At 47.5% G+C, this 16,476-nt stretch overlaps 11 protein-coding genes across 11 annotated transcripts; 5 read left to right on the forward strand and 6 right to left on the reverse strand.

The window, feature by feature from the left end:
- Window positions 1–13: 13 nt before the first annotated feature.
- KL928_000603 (uncharacterized protein) lies at window positions 14–1,185 on the reverse strand (the record flags this gene model as incomplete). The annotated part of the gene is made up of 2 exons (XM_043206317.1): window positions 14–897; window positions 1,080–1,185. The coding sequence occupies 2 exons, from the start codon at window positions 1,183–1,185 to the stop codon at window positions 14–16; spliced, it is 990 nt and encodes a 329-aa protein (XP_043062498.1).
- Window positions 1,186–1,362: 177 nt separating this feature from the next.
- On the forward strand, window positions 1,363–2,271 carry KL928_000604 (uncharacterized protein; the record flags this gene model as incomplete). Its single annotated transcript, XM_043206318.1, has 1 exon — window positions 1,363–2,271. The coding sequence occupies one exon, from the start codon at window positions 1,363–1,365 to the stop codon at window positions 2,269–2,271; it is 909 nt and encodes a 302-aa protein (XP_043062499.1).
- A 131-nt stretch (window positions 2,272–2,402) lies between these two features.
- KL928_000605 (uncharacterized protein) lies at window positions 2,403–3,029 on the forward strand (the record flags this gene model as incomplete). Its single annotated transcript, XM_043206319.1, has 1 exon — window positions 2,403–3,029. The coding sequence occupies one exon, from the start codon at window positions 2,403–2,405 to the stop codon at window positions 3,027–3,029; it is 627 nt and encodes a 208-aa protein (XP_043062500.1).
- Window positions 3,030–3,049: 20 nt separating this feature from the next.
- On the reverse strand, window positions 3,050–4,360 carry KL928_000606 (uncharacterized protein; the record flags this gene model as incomplete). The annotated part of the gene is made up of 1 exon (XM_043206320.1): window positions 3,050–4,360. The coding sequence occupies one exon, from the start codon at window positions 4,358–4,360 to the stop codon at window positions 3,050–3,052; it is 1,311 nt and encodes a 436-aa protein (XP_043062501.1).
- A 164-nt stretch (window positions 4,361–4,524) lies between these two features.
- On the reverse strand, window positions 4,525–5,084 carry KL928_000607 (uncharacterized protein; the record flags this gene model as incomplete). The annotated part of the gene is made up of 2 exons (XM_043206321.1): window positions 4,525–4,808; window positions 5,042–5,084. The coding sequence occupies 2 exons, from the start codon at window positions 5,082–5,084 to the stop codon at window positions 4,525–4,527; spliced, it is 327 nt and encodes a 108-aa protein (XP_043062502.1).
- Window positions 5,085–5,118: 34 nt separating this feature from the next.
- Window positions 5,119–8,951, forward strand: KL928_000608 (uncharacterized protein; the record flags this gene model as incomplete). Its single annotated transcript, XM_043206322.1, has 2 exons — window positions 5,119–5,183; window positions 5,267–8,951. 2 exons carry the CDS (start codon window positions 5,119–5,121, stop codon window positions 8,949–8,951), a joined length of 3,750 nt encoding a protein of 1,249 aa, XP_043062503.1.
- Window positions 8,952–9,020: 69 nt separating this feature from the next.
- On the reverse strand, window positions 9,021–13,846 carry KL928_000609 (uncharacterized protein; the record flags this gene model as incomplete). Its single annotated transcript, XM_043206323.1, has 2 exons — window positions 9,021–13,643; window positions 13,706–13,846. 2 exons carry the CDS (start codon window positions 13,844–13,846, stop codon window positions 9,021–9,023), a joined length of 4,764 nt encoding a protein of 1,587 aa, XP_043062504.1.
- Window positions 13,847–14,115: 269 nt separating this feature from the next.
- On the forward strand, window positions 14,116–14,517 carry KL928_000610 (uncharacterized protein; the record flags this gene model as incomplete). The annotated part of the gene is made up of 1 exon (XM_043206325.1): window positions 14,116–14,517. The coding sequence occupies one exon, from the start codon at window positions 14,116–14,118 to the stop codon at window positions 14,515–14,517; it is 402 nt and encodes a 133-aa protein (XP_043062505.1).
- Window positions 14,518–14,577: 60 nt separating this feature from the next.
- KL928_000611 (uncharacterized protein) lies at window positions 14,578–14,934 on the reverse strand (the record flags this gene model as incomplete). The annotated part of the gene is made up of 1 exon (XM_043206326.1): window positions 14,578–14,934. One exon carries the CDS (start codon window positions 14,932–14,934, stop codon window positions 14,578–14,580), a length of 357 nt encoding a protein of 118 aa, XP_043062506.1.
- Window positions 14,935–15,112: 178 nt separating this feature from the next.
- On the reverse strand, window positions 15,113–15,946 carry KL928_000612 (uncharacterized protein; the record flags this gene model as incomplete). Its single annotated transcript, XM_043206327.1, has 1 exon — window positions 15,113–15,946. One exon carries the CDS (start codon window positions 15,944–15,946, stop codon window positions 15,113–15,115), a length of 834 nt encoding a protein of 277 aa, XP_043062507.1.
- A 25-nt stretch (window positions 15,947–15,971) lies between these two features.
- On the forward strand, window positions 15,972–16,475 carry KL928_000613 (uncharacterized protein; the record flags this gene model as incomplete). The annotated part of the gene is made up of 1 exon (XM_043206328.1): window positions 15,972–16,475. One exon carries the CDS (start codon window positions 15,972–15,974, stop codon window positions 16,473–16,475), a length of 504 nt encoding a protein of 167 aa, XP_043062508.1.
- Between the last annotated feature and the right edge of the window lies 1 nt (window position 16,476).

Raw genomic sequence — 16,476 nt, forward strand, 5'->3', positions numbered from 1 at the left:
TTGGATGATCTACTTATTTTTGGGAGCCCCGGTAAATGTGGAAAGGCGAGGCCTGGTTGTTTCCGAAAATCAGAGTCTCAGCAAGAACAGTGTTCTCCTTTCTAGTGGCAGCAAAGACGATCAACTCTGCAATATCGTCCGCATACAATGGTTCCGTGTCCTTGTAGACGGCAGCAGCTCTTTCTTTATCACCCTTGAACCGAACCAGAGAAAACTCGTCAGTGGCAACGTTACCGGGCTGGACCTCAATGACTCTGATCTTCGTGTTAATCAGCTCTTTTCTCAAGGCACTGGTGAAAAAGTTCAAAGCAGACTTGGTAGCACAGTAGATGCTTCCGCCAGGGTAAGCCTCTCTACCTGCAACAGAGCCCAACTGGATGATATCACCCTTGTTGCGCTCCTTCATCTGCCGGACAACCAATTGAGTCAGCTCGATCATTCCCAACACATTGGTCTCAAACATCTCCTTCACATCGGCAGAATCAACAGAACCAACGGGATCCAGACCCAGGGCCTTACCAGCATTGTTGACCAGGACATCAATCTGGGAGAATTCCTCGGGCAAACTTTTCAGGAACGGAGAGATCTGGTCGGTTTTCGAAACGTCCAGGGCGCCGATGAAAACTTTGATTGAAGGATACGTCTTCAAAAGCTCCTCTTTCAACGCCTTCAGCTTATCTTCTCTACGGGCAGTCAAAACCAGTTTGATGTTGCCTGCACCTGCCTCAGCGAAGTGCTTTGCAGTGCTGTATCCAATACCTGTGGATGCACCAGTGATCAGGATGTTCTTGCCAGCGAGTCTCTCTGCAATTTTACCAAACATTGTGTAATTCGTAACTTTTTCGAATAGAAACCTTATCAAATTTGCCAAATCCCCGGTTCGCGGACCTCGGATTCCTATTGGTGCAAGGGTGGAAGTTTTCCAAGAGTTTCATCTTAATCTAGCCGCTTCTGGGCATAGAAAACCATGTTTTCGTGAGAAGCCCCGATCTTGCCTGCAGAACAGTCTTGTTGCTAATGCAACCCGATAAGATGGCGTGATTCAGGAACCCCTTTAGTCCCATATTTGGCGATCCCACTCGGGGTGCCGGGACTAACCTGGCCCATATCGGCAATCAGCTGCGCCAGGCGGCCACCTACAATAGCCCCTGAGTCTGCCACGCTCTTGCTCTCGCTACTGCGCATCTCAGCTTATTCCACGTCCCATGCGAATCAGACGACGCGGACACCCGGTGGGAGCCAATGATGACATAAGCACGGAATCCTCCGAGGACCGGTAGGACGATTAGGTAGGAGGTTTATTGTTGCGCTTTCTCTTGCTTTAACTATAAATACCGCACACTTTATCGGACTGGGACCAAGATGGCTATCCTGCAATCCTCTACATACGGAAAAGACAACGTCAAGTTTCTCAAGGTCAAGAAAGACCCCTCGAACCCCAAGGTCCACGAGGTGATGGAGGCAACTGTCAAGGTTCTTTTTGTTGGAGACTTTGACGTTGCCTACACCAAGGCCGACAACGCTCCTATCGTTCCAACCGACACGATCAAAAACACGATTCTCGTTGAGGCCAAAAAGTTTGACGTGTTTCCTATCGAGGGTTTCGTTGCTCATCTTGGTCTGCACTTTATCAACAAGTACTCTCACGTCAGCGGCGTGGACATTGAGATTTTCCAGCACAGATGGACCAAGTACCCTGTCAACGGCAAAATTCACGATCACTCGTTTGTGAAGGACGGCGAGGAGCTCAGAACCGCTTCGCTGAAGTACAAACGCTCCGGAGAGTTTGTTCTCAAGTCTGGAATCAAGGACTTGACTGTTCTCAAGTCGACCGGGTCCATGTTCTACGGATTCAACCAGTGTGATTACACCACCCTCAAGCCTACCACCGACCGGATCTTGTCTACGGACGTCGACTCCGTCTGGGAGTGGGACTCCAAAAAGATCGGCTCGCTACAGAACGTCATTTCGCAAGCAAGAGCAGGTCTCTTTGATTCCGCATACAAGAGTGCCAGAGAAACCACTCTGAACCTGTTTGCACTTGAGAATTCAGCCTCTGTGCAAGCCACCATGTACAACATGTGTGAGGAAATTCTGAGGCTGGTTCCCCTGGTCAGTACCGTCTCGTACAGTCTTCCTAACAAGCACTACTTCCTGTTCGACTTTAGTTGGAAGGGTCTGGAGAACGACAACGAGTTGTTCTATCCATCTCCGCATCCAAACGGGCTAATCAAGTGCACTGTTGGCAGAGAGAAGAAGGCCAAATTCTAAGAGGTTTTGCATTCTTTATGCATGGCATATATAATACATTAATTTAAGACACAATCGCTCCAAATTAAAAAATATCTGATTTTTAAACTTTCTTGAATCTTTCCAGACTTTTTAATATTTCGCAATTGACGATGTTCGCATTCAGAATCGGAATTAGGTCCGGATTTGACAGAACCTCTCGGATGGGTTTCCGCTCAGTGCGCCTCAACTCCACGCAGATACCTGGCGAGAAGAAGCCCAAGGGAATCAAGTTGTTGATGCAGGAATACGGATACTCTGCCCTCGGAGTGTACTTTGCTTTGAGCTGTATCGACTTGCCCATCACCTTTCTGATGGTCCATTCTGCAGGAGAAGAGGCAATTAGAGAGTATCAAGACCAATTCTTAAGATGGATCGGCTGGCGAAAGGGCGATCCAGTGAATTCCGACGCAGAGACGGAGAAATCAAGCGAGTCAGGATATTCCACCTTGTGGACCGAGTTCGCCGTTGCGTACGCTATACACAAATCATTGATCTTTATCCGTCTACCAATCACCGCCGCAATTACCCCAGCAGTTGTGGGGAAGCTTAGAAAGATGGGATTCAACGTCGGAAAGATCACCAGTGCCGCTAGACAGAGCGTTGGAGAACAAGGTATTAGAAAGACTCTCACGTCTGATGGTTTGAAGAGTCTCGGCAAAAACATCAACCACGATCCTGCAGCATTGAACCCGAAATTCGGTAAGCCACCCTCGAAGGGCCAAAGATGGTTCTTTTAATTGTACATATATTAATGGCTTCAACGGAACTTGGAATAGTATTTTTCCTCCTCGAATCTTTTCGCCACCAAGTCGAGAACTTCTTTGGAGTAGACATCCTCTAGCTTCTCGCCGCCTAGAAGAACTCTGTCCTCGTGTATTTTTTGTTCCTCCTTAGTCATGATCACCACGTTTTGCAACGAGAGTGGCTCGTCTTTTTTCCATCTAGAAAGCGCTAACCTTGTCGAGTATCCGCTGATAGGCGACTTTCCACGGAACACCTCTTCCAAGATGTAGTTCACGTCACTCATAGCAATTTGTACGCGCTGATCTTTTTGCCCAAGTCTGGCCTGCTGTCCTGCCAAGCTCTGCAAGATGCCGTCGTAGACTTTAATCCGATTTTTGCCCTCAATCGGCTCCACGGGATATCCAGACACGGTGGTCACGAGATACGTCGCTATCGTCAGGCCAAACATGGCTGGCATCGTGCCCAAAACCGGTAAGATCCGCACTCGGAAATTTTGCAACGCGCTTAACTCGTCCACATGACCTTTCTCGAACTCTTCATCGGGAAGAGGGAGCAGGCTTGCTTTACGGGGGTCCGGCTTCTCACTCGAGAAGACACATGGAATGCCCTTTATGATCCCCTTCTTCTTCAATCTGCGCCTGACAGAACGAGCCAAAGGATCTTCGTCGGAAGCAGAGATATCGGCAATGTTCACTCTTGTGGAGTCACTTTTGCAAGCTGCTCCCATCGAAGAAATCACAGGCACCTTATTTTCGTAGCAGAAAGTGAGCAAATCAACCTTGGTATCGATATTGTCAATGCAGTCAACAACATAGGAAGGGTTGCCTTTCAAAATTAATGACTCGGCGTTCTCGATGGTGAAAAGAGTGTTGATGGCCTCAATCTCGCACCAAGGCGCAATCTGGAGCAAATGTCTCCGCAGACAATCCACCTTTGGCGTACCAACATCCCTTCCAATGGCAACCGCGTGTCTATTAAGGGAAGACAGGCTGACCTGATCAAAATCAATGATCCTGATTTTCGATACTCCAGATCTAACAAGGGCAGTCGCACAGTTGGATCCTACTCCACCAGCACCAACAACAACAACAAACTGGTCACGAACTTTCCGCATACCGTCGTCACCGAGGAAAGCATAGTTTCTTGCAAGCTGCTCTCTAATAAGTTCTTCGGAGAAATCTGGGATCGTGGACACAACTTCTTTGGTTGTGGGTCCCAAAACCTGGTTTTTGGACTTGGAGAAATAAAAATGTAGCGCCTCGACAATAGCGGTGGTGGCTATGGCTGTGGCAGCCGTCCAAACAACAAAGTTACAACGACTCATAGGAACTGAAAAATGTGAAAAAAATATTTATCTGATTTTTAGGCTGTGCAGAAAGCCATGTTTTGGGATGCCATTGAACCACCACAGTCATTGGGCAGTACCATGAACGATGCCCAAAACTAAGGAAAATGCAGCACTAAAATTGCCAACTAGATAGCACGTTTTCAAGCAAATGCCGGTGTTATCCAACCACTAAAGCACGGTATGTCTGTCAAAGCACCTAAATCTCCATTGTTTTGTGGGTTTGGCCGAGTGGTTAAGGCGTCACGTTTAGGCCGTGATATCGAAAGATGCAAGAGTTCGAACCTCTTAGCCCACATATTTTTTTTCTTCCCAATCACAAACTCTCCTGTGGCAGCAATAGTCCAAAAATAGCATTCGGCAATGCAGCATGTCTGGCCCTGTCGTTTAGGCCGGCCACTAGGCCTCGCAACATGCAACCTGTGGACTATCAAGCTTCCCGATACTCCAGTTACTCGATATAATATTTATTTGGTACGCAATAGAAGTTTGTAGATTTAGCCCGGCAGCCACTCCTAATTAAGGGTTTGTCATGGCTACTATTTTTTTTCTAGTGCATTTTTGAGTCAGTCTTTCAACTTACCAATATTGTTTGCTAATCTTGTGCAAATACTGGTTTGTTTTAGCTGAATAGCTCTTGTTCCAGTGCCATTGACCTACCGTATATTCCAATTCGCAATTCTTGGCTATTAGAACTAATCATATCGCAAACTACAGATTCCTTGTTTCAATAGGAAATGGGTTCCAATCACAACGTGCCGGACTTAAATCATCCGGACCACCCATCCACAACCATCCAGACGTCCGGAAATAAACCAAGAACAATCCATGTGGCTCACAGACGCTCTCCCAGCGAGCTCACTACATTGATGCGTAAGTATACAGTGCCACTTTATTACTAACTCGCCCTTCAGTGGAACAATTTAATTTGCAGCGTCAGCTTGAAATTGTTCAGGCCCAGCAACAGCAGATACTCCAGCAGCAACAGCAATTCACCCAGCAGACGAGCTACGCTCAACCCGGCTATAGCTTTCCGGGAGTGTCCGCCATGCCTCCACCTTCCAACCCCCCAAGACACAACAGGAGGGCTTCTGGAAACGTTAACCACGGCGAACAGGATCAGTTTCAAACTGTCAGAGGCCATAGAAGAGCTCAGTCATCTGTTGCCCCTGGCACCCAACAAAACTTCAGCAAACAAGATACCAGACAGCAGGCACTTGGCCACAGCAGAAGGCATTCGCTCGGGGTCTCCGAAGCTAAGCGGGCCGCCGCAGAGGCACAGGCTCAACGGTCTGGACAACCGCTAAAAAACGAGCCATCCCCTCCTTCTTTCAAATTCCCTCCAGATAACGATGACGACAACTACCAAGTGCAAGGTGGCCATTACAGGTCCAAGTCAAACGTGTCTCCTCAGAGATCCTTCCAGTTCCCTCCAAGAGACAACTCGCAAACTTTGATGCCTCCTCCAGTCAACTTTGGCCATGAAAGACGCCAGTCCGGTAATTACGGTTTTAGAACGGCTCCGTCTGACATCAACGGCAATTGGAGAAAGCAGCAACAACCGGTTCCTTCCCAACCACCAGTGTCAGGATTTGATTCTCCATTCACACCAGGGCACAGAGCAAGGTCTTCATACGGTGGGTCCATGTCTTCCCTCGCACAGTTCAACCAATCCCAGAACGGCCAGCAAAGAAAGTCTCTTTTTGCTCCTTATCTTCCTCAAAGTTCTCTTCCGGAGCTGATCAGTGAAGGAAGATTGGTCACTGGTGTTCTCAGGGTGAACAAAAAGAATAGGTCGGATGCTTATGTTTCCACAGATGGACTGCTAGATGCAGATATCTTCATTTGTGGCTCCAAAGACAGGAATAGAGCTTTGGAAGGTGACTTGGTTGCTGTTGAGCTTCTTGTCGTCGACGAGGTGTGGTCATCCAAACGGGAAAAAGAGGAAAAGAAGAGAAGAAAAGATAATTTCGTTGCATCAACAGACATTACAGACGATTTCCACAATGACGCAAGCACCAGCTACTCGTCTTCGGCATCCTCAAGCGCACCAGCAGACTCTGCTGCAACGGAGACTCCACCATCAACACAATCCTCGTCAGGTCTCAGCCGTGCGTCCGGCTCTCTGAACAGGAGAGGATCTTTGAAGCAACGGCCTACCCAGAAGAAAAACGACGATGTAGAGGTTGAAGGACAGTCCTTGCTGCTCGTGGAGGAAGAAGAAATCAGCGACGACTGCAAACCTCTATATGCTGGCCATGTGGTTGCTGTTGTGGACAGGATTCCTGGCCAACTCTTCTCCGGTACCTTGGGGCTTTTGAGACCATCTCAGGCCGCCAAGGAAAGGGATAATAAAGACAAAGACGACCAAAAACAATCTAACAATGCCAGACCAAAGATTGTCTGGTTCAAGCCTACAGACAAAAAGGTTCCTCTCATTGCTATTCCAACCGAACAAGTACCAAAAGACTTTGTTCAGAACCACGAAAAATACGCAGATCAGGTGTTTATCGCATCCATCAAAAGATGGCCAATCACATCATTGCATCCATTTGGTACACTTGTCGCACAACTGGGTCCTATGAACGACCCAGAGATCGAGATCGATTCTATTCTTAGAGATAATAACTTTCTCTGCGACGAGTATCCAGAGGATGAAGACAAATACGTTGCTGAGCTGCCGGACGTGAAGGCTGCTTTGGAAGATGAGCATAGAAGAAATTTCAAGGACGAGTATGTGATTGCCTTCACACAGACAGGTTCTTTCTGCGATCATGCTCTCCATGTCAAGGTCATTTCAGAGACCAAAATCGAATTGGGTATCCATATTGTGGACATCGCACACTTCATCAAACAGGGATCCGGCTTGGACAAACGATCAAAGAAACGGTCTCATTCTGTGTTCTTGCCCCAAAAAACTGTCCATCTCTTTCCGGGAAAAGTCAATGATCAGATCTCTTTCAAAGAAAACAAGAGCAGCTTGGCCGTTTCGGTTGTCTTTGAGATCGACTCCACCACTTTTGATATTGACGATGTTTGGATGGGGGAGTCAGTGGTGACTCCTAAGCAGAAGGTGGACTATTCTACCATGGACGAGATCATCAACAAGACTTTGACTCAGACCAGTGAAGGTATTAATGCTACTTCTGGGTACATTTCTACCCTGGCACTGATTGCTCAAGGGTTGAGAAGAAGGCGACTGAACAACCCAGAACTAAAAATAGAGCCAGTTTTGCCATTGCTAGACCAGCTTGACGACGAAAATGTGAGACTATCTTTGAATATTTTCGATAGCTACCCATCAGCAACGGTGATTGACGAAATTTTCCACAATGTCAATGCTGCCGTTGCGCAAAGGATCCATGCAATTCTAGGCGACAGAGCATTTCTTAGAAAGTACTCGATTCCAACACTTACGAAATTCGAGAACTACAACAAAAAGGCTGCTCATCTGGGTGTTAGTCTCGACACCACGAACGCTGCTTCGTTCCAGAACTCTTTGCTTGGAATTGAGGATCCGGTCAAACGGTCTGCTATTGAAACGATTTTGATAAAATCCATGCCAAGAGGAAAGTACGTCATTGCTGGCAAAACAGACGCTGACAGTCTTAATCACTATCTGTTTAATCTACCAGTTTACACGCATTTCACCGCACCCTTGAGGAGGTATTCAGACATCATTGTCCACAGACAGCTGAAGGCTGTTCTCAATGACGATGCTCATAACTACAAGGAGACTTTGGACTCGCTCAAGATGAACAGCGATTATTGTAACTTCAAGAAAGACTGTGCCAAAGCCGCCCAGGAACAGGCCATCCATTTGCTTCTTTGCCAGACAATCAATGAAATGAGTTCGGAGTCTGGCCAAATATTGACAATGGGAACCGTGATCCAAGTATATGAGTCCTCATTTGATGTCTTGCTTCCGGAATTCGGTATCGAAAAACGTGTTCACGGAGATCAACTTCCGTTGCAGAAGGCCGAGTTTGACAAAGCCGCTCGCGTGCTTGAGTTGCATTGGGAACCAGGTGTCGACTCAGCAACGTATATTCCGGACGACGAAAAGGAGCCTCTCTCATACAGATCATCAATCAAGAACAAGTACCGCTCGCCATCCAGTACTGCTGCCAAAACTCAGAGCAAGTCAGCCTTGGAGAATGGAGGCCTTCTCTCTGCTGAACTAACCAAGAAACTAGAGGATTTGAAGATAAGGCCTCCGAGGGTCACAGTTCCTACACAGAAAACCGCTGCTCAGAGACCAGCCGCAAGCAGTGCTAAGAGCGTTCCGGAAACTTCGCCAATTGGAACTTTGGAGAGAAATGCCTCTGACCCACAGACAACTCTCTCCACCGCGATGGCATCGTTGTCGACAAAGGATCCGGTTGACCAGGACCCTGCTCTCGCACCATATCTTAGCGATTGTATCACCAGAGTCGAGAACGATAGTTACATCCAAGAGATCAGAGAACTCAAACAAGTGCCTATTTTGCTGCGGTCTGAAGTGGGAATGGCCCTTCCTTGTTTGACCGTGAGAACACTGAATCCTTTTTCTGCCGTGAAGAGGGAGTAATATATTATTTCTACACTACCTTCGTTTAATGAGACCAAACCTTTTTCAGCTAGCGAATATCCAACCATGTTAATCCTTTTTGGCAGGCATGATGTTGCCAAACAGTCCTTTAGTCGTCAAGCTTCTTGATGGCGGCTGCCCGCGTCCATTTCTTTCGTATTCCACGCGGTCGTCCAATGCGTACGAGATGTCGTATTGGTTTTCTGGGTCTTCGTTTATGTTTTCGTCGACACTTCGGTCGATCAAATACCTTAGCGAGTTGAACCAAATGCTGTGGCGCTTTTGGGTTGGACAGGTGATTCTGATCGTTCTGTCGACAGAGTGAACAAGAATGCTTTTGTGATACAATCCAGGAGGCAGTGGATTGTTATCCTCGACAGACTCGACGCTGCTAATCGCCAGGGCCCGAATCTTGTTTTCAGATGGGTCACCAAGTATAGGATTGGCAGCAGACCAGTAAAGCGTAAGGCTGTAAGGATGAATCCAGAAGTATCTTTCGTGTCTGGCTTCAGAGAGAGAAGACAGCGGACCGAGCTTTCTGTAGTATTTGTAAAGATACTCTCCAATAATCGTTTGAGTAATTGCGGCAATCATCTCCTGGTTGGTGAACTTGAAAGTGCCTGTTGTCTGAACAGTAGACGTAGTGGCATGTCTAGCTAGGTTGTTCATTGAAAGTCCAGGCGATAATGGCTGTATTTGTCTGGCAGCTTCCGCAGAAAAGACACTTGGCTCGTCCTCTTCCAGAACGGTCGTGGCTGGTTTCTCCATCTCGTTAACGTCTGTCTTGTGGTTTTTGTACCAGGCGTGGCTTCTGATTAATTTATTGTAGTAGGTGGAAGGAACGACGACAATGTTGGACTCATCCACAGTCCTCGAAACTGTAGTGGCCACGAATTTGGACTCTGGGATAAGCATATATCCCTTCGATTTGCATAATTGTTTGAGATCGCTATCGAGAACGGGCTTTCGCAAGCCGCCGTGTTCGTTCTCTGGCACAAGCTTTAGCTTGAGTTCAGCAGCTTTAGCAGCAAGATCTTTTGAAGTGATAGGCCGTTTCCTCAGTGCTTCGATTTCTGATGAGCTCATGAGCTTCAGACCCAGTTTGCCTGCCGCTTGGCTCAGCTCAGCCCTCTTTGGAGCTGCTTTAGGATCGACCACGGTCACGCCCAAAGACCTGGCGGCGGCGTGAAGCGTAGGAAGATCAATCTTGCTATTTTCTTGAAGCTTCCGCAGTTTGGAAGTGTCTATGGTCTCTAAACCGTGTGCTTTGGCGAGCTCTTTGAGTTTCTGCACGTCCACTTTTTGAGGCTGTCTCTTCTGTCCAGCAGGCACAAGCATGAATCCCAGCTTAGAGGCATGCTCCTTCAACTCATCGACTTTCAGTGTACGTTCCTTGGAGCCCAATGGTTCACTTGGAGCATCGACATAGACAGTTTCACGCGAATTGGCTTGTGAAAGCTGGTCCACCTCTGCTTGTGACAAACAAAGTAGCCCGCTTTTGCTCACAACAGTCTTGGCGGTCTCGAGAGAAGGAGGGGCCTTCTTCTGCAAATCGAGCTCTTTCCTCGTGTGGTTCAACTGCTTTGTCAGTTCCTGCACTTGCTTCTCAACTGTATGCAGAGCTTTGGACTTTTCATTCAACCGCTTTTGACTATGTGCGAGTTCATCGTCCTTTTGCTTCATTTCAGATATAGGGATCACCACAAGATCGTATTTGGCTGCTTGCGACCTAGCGAAATCACTAGTTTCTGTTTCCTTGAGCTGTGCTGACAGCGTCGCCACCTGTGACTTCAACTTTGACACTTCTTGTTCAAGCTTGGAGGAGACCCTCAGTTGGTTTTCCTTTTTGTCGCTTTCGTTTTTAGCCACCAAGACAAAACCATTCTTCGCCGCAGCACTCTGCAGAAATTCGACTGTCGGCTTGTTGATCTGGTCTTGGAGCTGCTTTATCTGAGATTCCAGGTTTGCGACCTGTTGACTACGCTCGCTGACAGCGTCTTTCAACTTCATCATCTCCTGCTGCATAGTTTCATACTCCCGACTATCCAGTCCCACCAAGGAGTGTTCTTTGGCCAATTGTACAACTTGCGACTTTGAAGGATTGGTGAGTTTCTTTGCCTCTGCTGCCCCCAGGACACTCAGTCCAGCAGCAGCAGCAAGCTTGGAAACAAGTTCCTCTGAGGGATGCGCGGCACTATCTTTCAGCGACAATAGCTCCTTATGCTCCTCTAAATCGAGCAGCACGGAGTTATGCTTTTGAGCAATCTCGCGGCATTCTTCGACAGAAGGCTCAACTCTGCGCTCTTTGTACTCTTTTTCACTCACCACTTTGTAGCCAGCTTCCTGGGCTTTTTGAGCCAAGTACGAGACAGGCGGCGAGTCATAGGACGCGGAGATCTTTGCTTGTTGATCAGCAAGCGACTTGAGCTCGTTGAGAGAAGCCCCAATGTGCTGAGGGCCAGCTCGTTTCATTTGCTCCACTGGCTCCTCAAACTGAGAGCCAAGAGAGCCAATCGTTCCCAAAAGCTCATTGTAGTCTTCCTTCTTAAGGGCAACCATGCCCGACTTGTCGACTCTTTCCAGCAGCTCTACCGGGGTAAGTGATCTTTTCGAGGACACAAGAATGCTTTCATAGGAAGACTTGGACAAGACAACGAGTCCTCGTTCCGCACACCGTCTTTTCAGAGACTCGACCGTCTCTGCAGATTCGAGTGCCCTCTGCTTGCGCGGAGAAACGTTAACTCCACTGGAAGAAGATTTGGCCACAAGCAGCTCGTACTCATTGATAGACAAAGCTTTATAGCCCAGTTTGGAAAGCTTGCTGCTAAGGTATGGAAGTGTCGGGTTTTCCACGGTTTGCTGAAGAGAACGTAAAGCTGAAGCAGCAATTTCAACAGTTCCATCGGTGGCCAGCGTAGCATGACGTTTGGTTGGGCTTCCAGGCTCAGTATTACGTTTCACTGGGCTGTTCACAGGAGTGCTCACAGCTTTGATAGATTCGTTTTCCTCAGTGGTCAAGACAACCAGATTCTTTTTTCCTGCCATTTCCTTGATATAGGATATATCCGGAGAGGCTAGCTTGTCCTCTGCGGCCTTGATAGCCCCCTTGAATGCCTCGATATCTTGTTGCTGTTCCTTAACCTTTGCAAGCAGCTCTCTATGTTCCGAAGCTGGCAGAAGAGCCATATTATGGCTCTGTGCTCCACTTTGCAGCTGTTCCAGTGATGTCGCTGAAGTCTCCAGTTTTAGTTCCGCCTGCCGCAGTTTTTCCTGCACTGCATTCAACTCATTCGTTTTGGTGTTCAATGCAGCCTTTAGCTTTTCGTGCTCTTCAACAGGAAGAGTCACCAGACTCAGCTCGAAGGCTTTCCGGTTGATATATTCTGCACCTGGGTTTTCCAATTGATTCTGGAGTTGCTCGACCTCAGCATGTACAGTCTCAAGCTTATTGGCCTTCCCTTCAAGTGCTTTGAACTCCAGCAAAGGTAGAAGTGTAAGACCGGCGTTCTCCAACTTGTCCTTGTCTATCGTCTCGTAGTTGGACTTTTTCACCAAATCTTCGTACTCGCTTGTTCTTAGCGACACCATATCCAGCTCAAGACATCTTTGTTTCAGCTGCTCGATTGGAGAGTGCACATTTGTGTCATTAGGCAAAGCAACAATGTCGTATCCTGTAGAGGCTTCGATGATGGATTTGTCAGCTGTCTTGTCGCTGGATTCGGGTACGAGCTTCAGTCCATGCCTAGAAGCATAATTTTCGAGGTATTTTATCTGCGACGTTTCCATCTCATCGTATTCATCCGAGAGATTTCCCAGCTCGTCCTCAAGCACTTGCAAATTGGAATATTCCGAGTCCTTGCCTGTGGTGTTCACAGCAATGCTTTTGTCGAAATCATCCCATTCACCACTTTCGGCGACAGATTGGCGTCTAGCCGATTTCCTCGGTGATTTGTTAGCCTGCTTTCTCTGGAGCTCTTCCTTCTCCGCCCTCACTTTGGCCAGATCCTGTTTCAACTTGGCAATCGTTTTATAGGCTTTTTGTAGACTGGCAGTGTCAGACTCAGGCATGGTGTTTGGAGATATTTCACGAATCGGAGACAACGAAGGGTCGATCAGCGAAGATTCGTCGTACTTCTCCAACTCAGCGTTCTCGTCATTAGCAGGAGGCAGACTTAATCGTTTATTCTCACTCGCCGACAACTTGTGCACTTTCTGGTTCAGCTCATCGTTTTCGTCGTTCAGATCAGAGTTACGTTGTTTTAGCTCCTTTATGGTGGCATTCAATTGCGATAGCTTGGCTGTGGTCTCCTTTTCTAGCACCGATTGCTTCTCCTGATAGAGTTCAAGTTGCGTCTTCAAGTTTTCCAGCTCCACATCTCTTGAAGACTTGTCCTTGCTTGTTTTCTCGTACATCTGCTGTAACTTGACTGAGTTGTCTCGCAGGTCGCTAAGCTGTGTTTCAAGTTCCCAAATTCGATCACTGGAGTTTTCCTCCTTTTCGCTCAGTTTCTTGTTCAACACTTGCAAATTGCGTAGCTGCTGGGAGGCTTGAGTGTACTTCTCTTGAAGACCAGATAATTGTGCCCTTAATTGTGTGTTTTCATGGTTGAGACGACGCGATTCCACTAAAAGGCCGTCGCTCAAGTCACTCAGAAAGTCAACACCCGATAGTGGACGCCGTTCGGAAAGCGACTGCGCCCCGAGACCTAGACTGTCACGCTATATGGTTAGCTGGTGGAGAGCGTGATACTTACTTTCCTCCCTGTCGTAGCTGGATCCGTCTCGATCGTGCCAGCGTCGGAATTTTTCCCCAGCCGTTGCTGAAGATCTTTGAATTGAGCCTTCAGCTCGCTAGCAGATGACTTGCCTTTGGACAAGTTTTTCTTGGATGACATAGTCTCGTCTGATCCGATGTTTGTTTATAGCAAAATAGAGAATTGGATAAATAAACCTTACACCGAAAAACAGGAAGATCGATATTTGCAATGGTGAGTAGACGCATTCGAAGGACTAACAGCAGCTCAAACTGAAGAAGCTACAAAAAGAGCAGGCCAGCAAACCTGTCTCGCAGTCAGTTCCAGTGGCATATATCCGTGCTAAGAAGGATTTACAAGAGTACGAGGAGATACCTGGGATAAGCATCAAATATGACGAAGCGAATCCAATGAGAATCGACCTCGAGGTCTGCCCCAACGAAGGACTCTACCAAGGCGGAAAATTCAAGTTTGTTTGCGAGGTGCCCGAAGACTATCCTAATCGGGCTCCGGAGTTCAAATGCTTGCAAAAAATATACCATCCGAACATCGATCTGGAGGGCCATGTTTGTCTCAACATCCTACGAAATGACTGGAAACCAACGCTGACTCTGCAGCTGGTTTTCGCTGGAATTCTACATCTGTTTTTGCAGCCAAACGCCAACGATCCCCTGAATAAGGACGCCGCCAACGACCTGTCTAAATACCCTGCTCAGTTCAAAAGACATGTTCTCAACGCCATGGCGGGAGGATACGTGGGCGACGAGAAATTCGATAAAGTGGTAGACTACCCAGACAGAAGATACTTGTAAGATAAGCGGTATGTGTACGTGTTCATCGTTATATAAAGTCTCGTTAACTAAATCATGCATTTATTCCTGAATGTCGCCCGTCGAAATAAATCCATGTCCACTGACTGCGCTGCTGCCCGACACAAGCGGCGTAAACCCATTGTGGGCAGAGATGTGGTCGTTGTAAGAAGGATGAGCGTCACCGGCGTTCTTGATAATCGTCATAGAAGAGTGTTCGACAAGGCCGGCCCCGCCGTTATTGCTCACAGTCTCTTTGAACTCAGGAGTCTTGTTGAGGTCCTTTTGGTTGTACTTGTCAGCGTAGGAATACTGCGATCTGCTGAAAGAGGCGAACGACTTTGTTGGGATTGTCGTTCCCTGGAGCTTAACAAAACATCTGGAAGCGGTATTGAGGTTGAGAATACACTTTGGAGTCATCTTGCTTATCGGTACAAGGATACGTTGCGCTTTTATATCGTGAGCTGCAGGACACCAAATTGACCACGGGGATACGGGGCGTTCGCCCCCGTGCAACCGAATTTCAAAAAAGGTGTAAATTCCTGTACCCCGGACAGCATTCTTAATTAGGTAATCGTATCGGAAATACGGGGGTCCATTACAGGAACATTGTGGAATCATCGAGCAATCTAAATGGTTCATTCCCTTTTCGGTACTCGACCGGGTTATCGATAAAATATGTTTCACGCCATGCTTCCATTGTGGCTGAGTCATAGGGTCCGTAAATTTCTTCCTGTCCGGGCCATCGATAGTACCACTGATCGGCAGTTTCGTCCTCTCTTTTCCGTTTGCGCTCAGAACCCGGGGCAGTGGGCATCTTCTGCATTAGTTCTTCTCTTGACACCTCGTAAATCTCTGCAATGCCATCTTCCAGAACCTCAATTGCGCTCATTACCTGTGCAATTCGCTCTCGAACACGTTTTTCGTCCTCCGTCTGACCTTTTTTCTTTAATCTTCTTGCCTCACCATTTAGCCGTTGTAGCAATTCGACCACACTTTCCGCGGGCTCCATCAGCTCACAAAGATTTTCTATCACTTCATTCACGTTAGCAGACCGCAATCTCCGAGCCTTGTCGTCCTCGTGTTTCCGCCTCTCCTCCTGTCGTCGCAATTCGGCCGCACGAGCGTTCTTAATGTCTTCATTTTTTACATCGTCCAGCCAATCCTCGTCTTCACTTTCTTCCTTGGTCCGCACATAGTTGCCGTCTTGATCAAACACTCCTTCCTTCGTCTCTTGTTTAAGGTTGAACGCCTCAACTTTGACCTCTTGATCGTCTTCCTCCACTACGCTCTCATTAGAGTCAAGTTCCAATTCTTCGCCAAAGGCGTCCATATCCATAGTCTTTCCCCTGTCATTTTCGCTCTCTGAGTCGGACCCGTAAACATCTGCTTTGACCTGTCTCAGTCTGCGTCGTCTTTTTAGATCGGACATAAATCGAAAAAAAATATTCATCGCAATGCCCTGCGAACAAAAAGACATAGACTTCGACTCGCTGCTGAACCTTGAAAACCAGTACTACCAGGAAGGATTTCTTGAAGGGCAGCTGGAGGGCTCGAAACAACAGTTTCTGGAAGGCAAGCAAATTGGCATTCAGACCGGTTTCCAGCGTCTTCTGGTTCTCGGTCAGTATAAAGCACTAGTCGCAATATGGATCAAGCAGACACAGCAAAAAAACGATGCCGGCGCCACAACGGACGACAAGGGTAAGCCAAGACAGTACTCCAAAATCCTACAGAGTTTAACCGAGTTGCAAATGCTTATTGACACTCTCTTTGAAAATGGTCGAGCACAAGTTACGAACAGCGATTCCGATGTCGAAAAATACGATAACGTTCTCAAACGGGTTCGTACAAAAATGCGCTCTGTTTGTCCCATTTTTGGCGAAAACTACAACGACATCGAGGAGATCGCAATGAAAGTCGGAGGAACGATACAAACCGAGCAGAAAGATGAATGGTGAG

This window comes from Ogataea angusta (assembly GCF_019207475.1).
Source record: "Ogataea angusta isolate 61-244 chromosome Unknown 61-244_NODE_1_length_1302399_cov_90.877568, whole genome shotgun sequence".
In the NCBI taxonomy this organism is placed as follows: Eukaryota; Fungi; Ascomycota; class Pichiomycetes; order Pichiales; family Pichiaceae; genus Ogataea; species Ogataea angusta.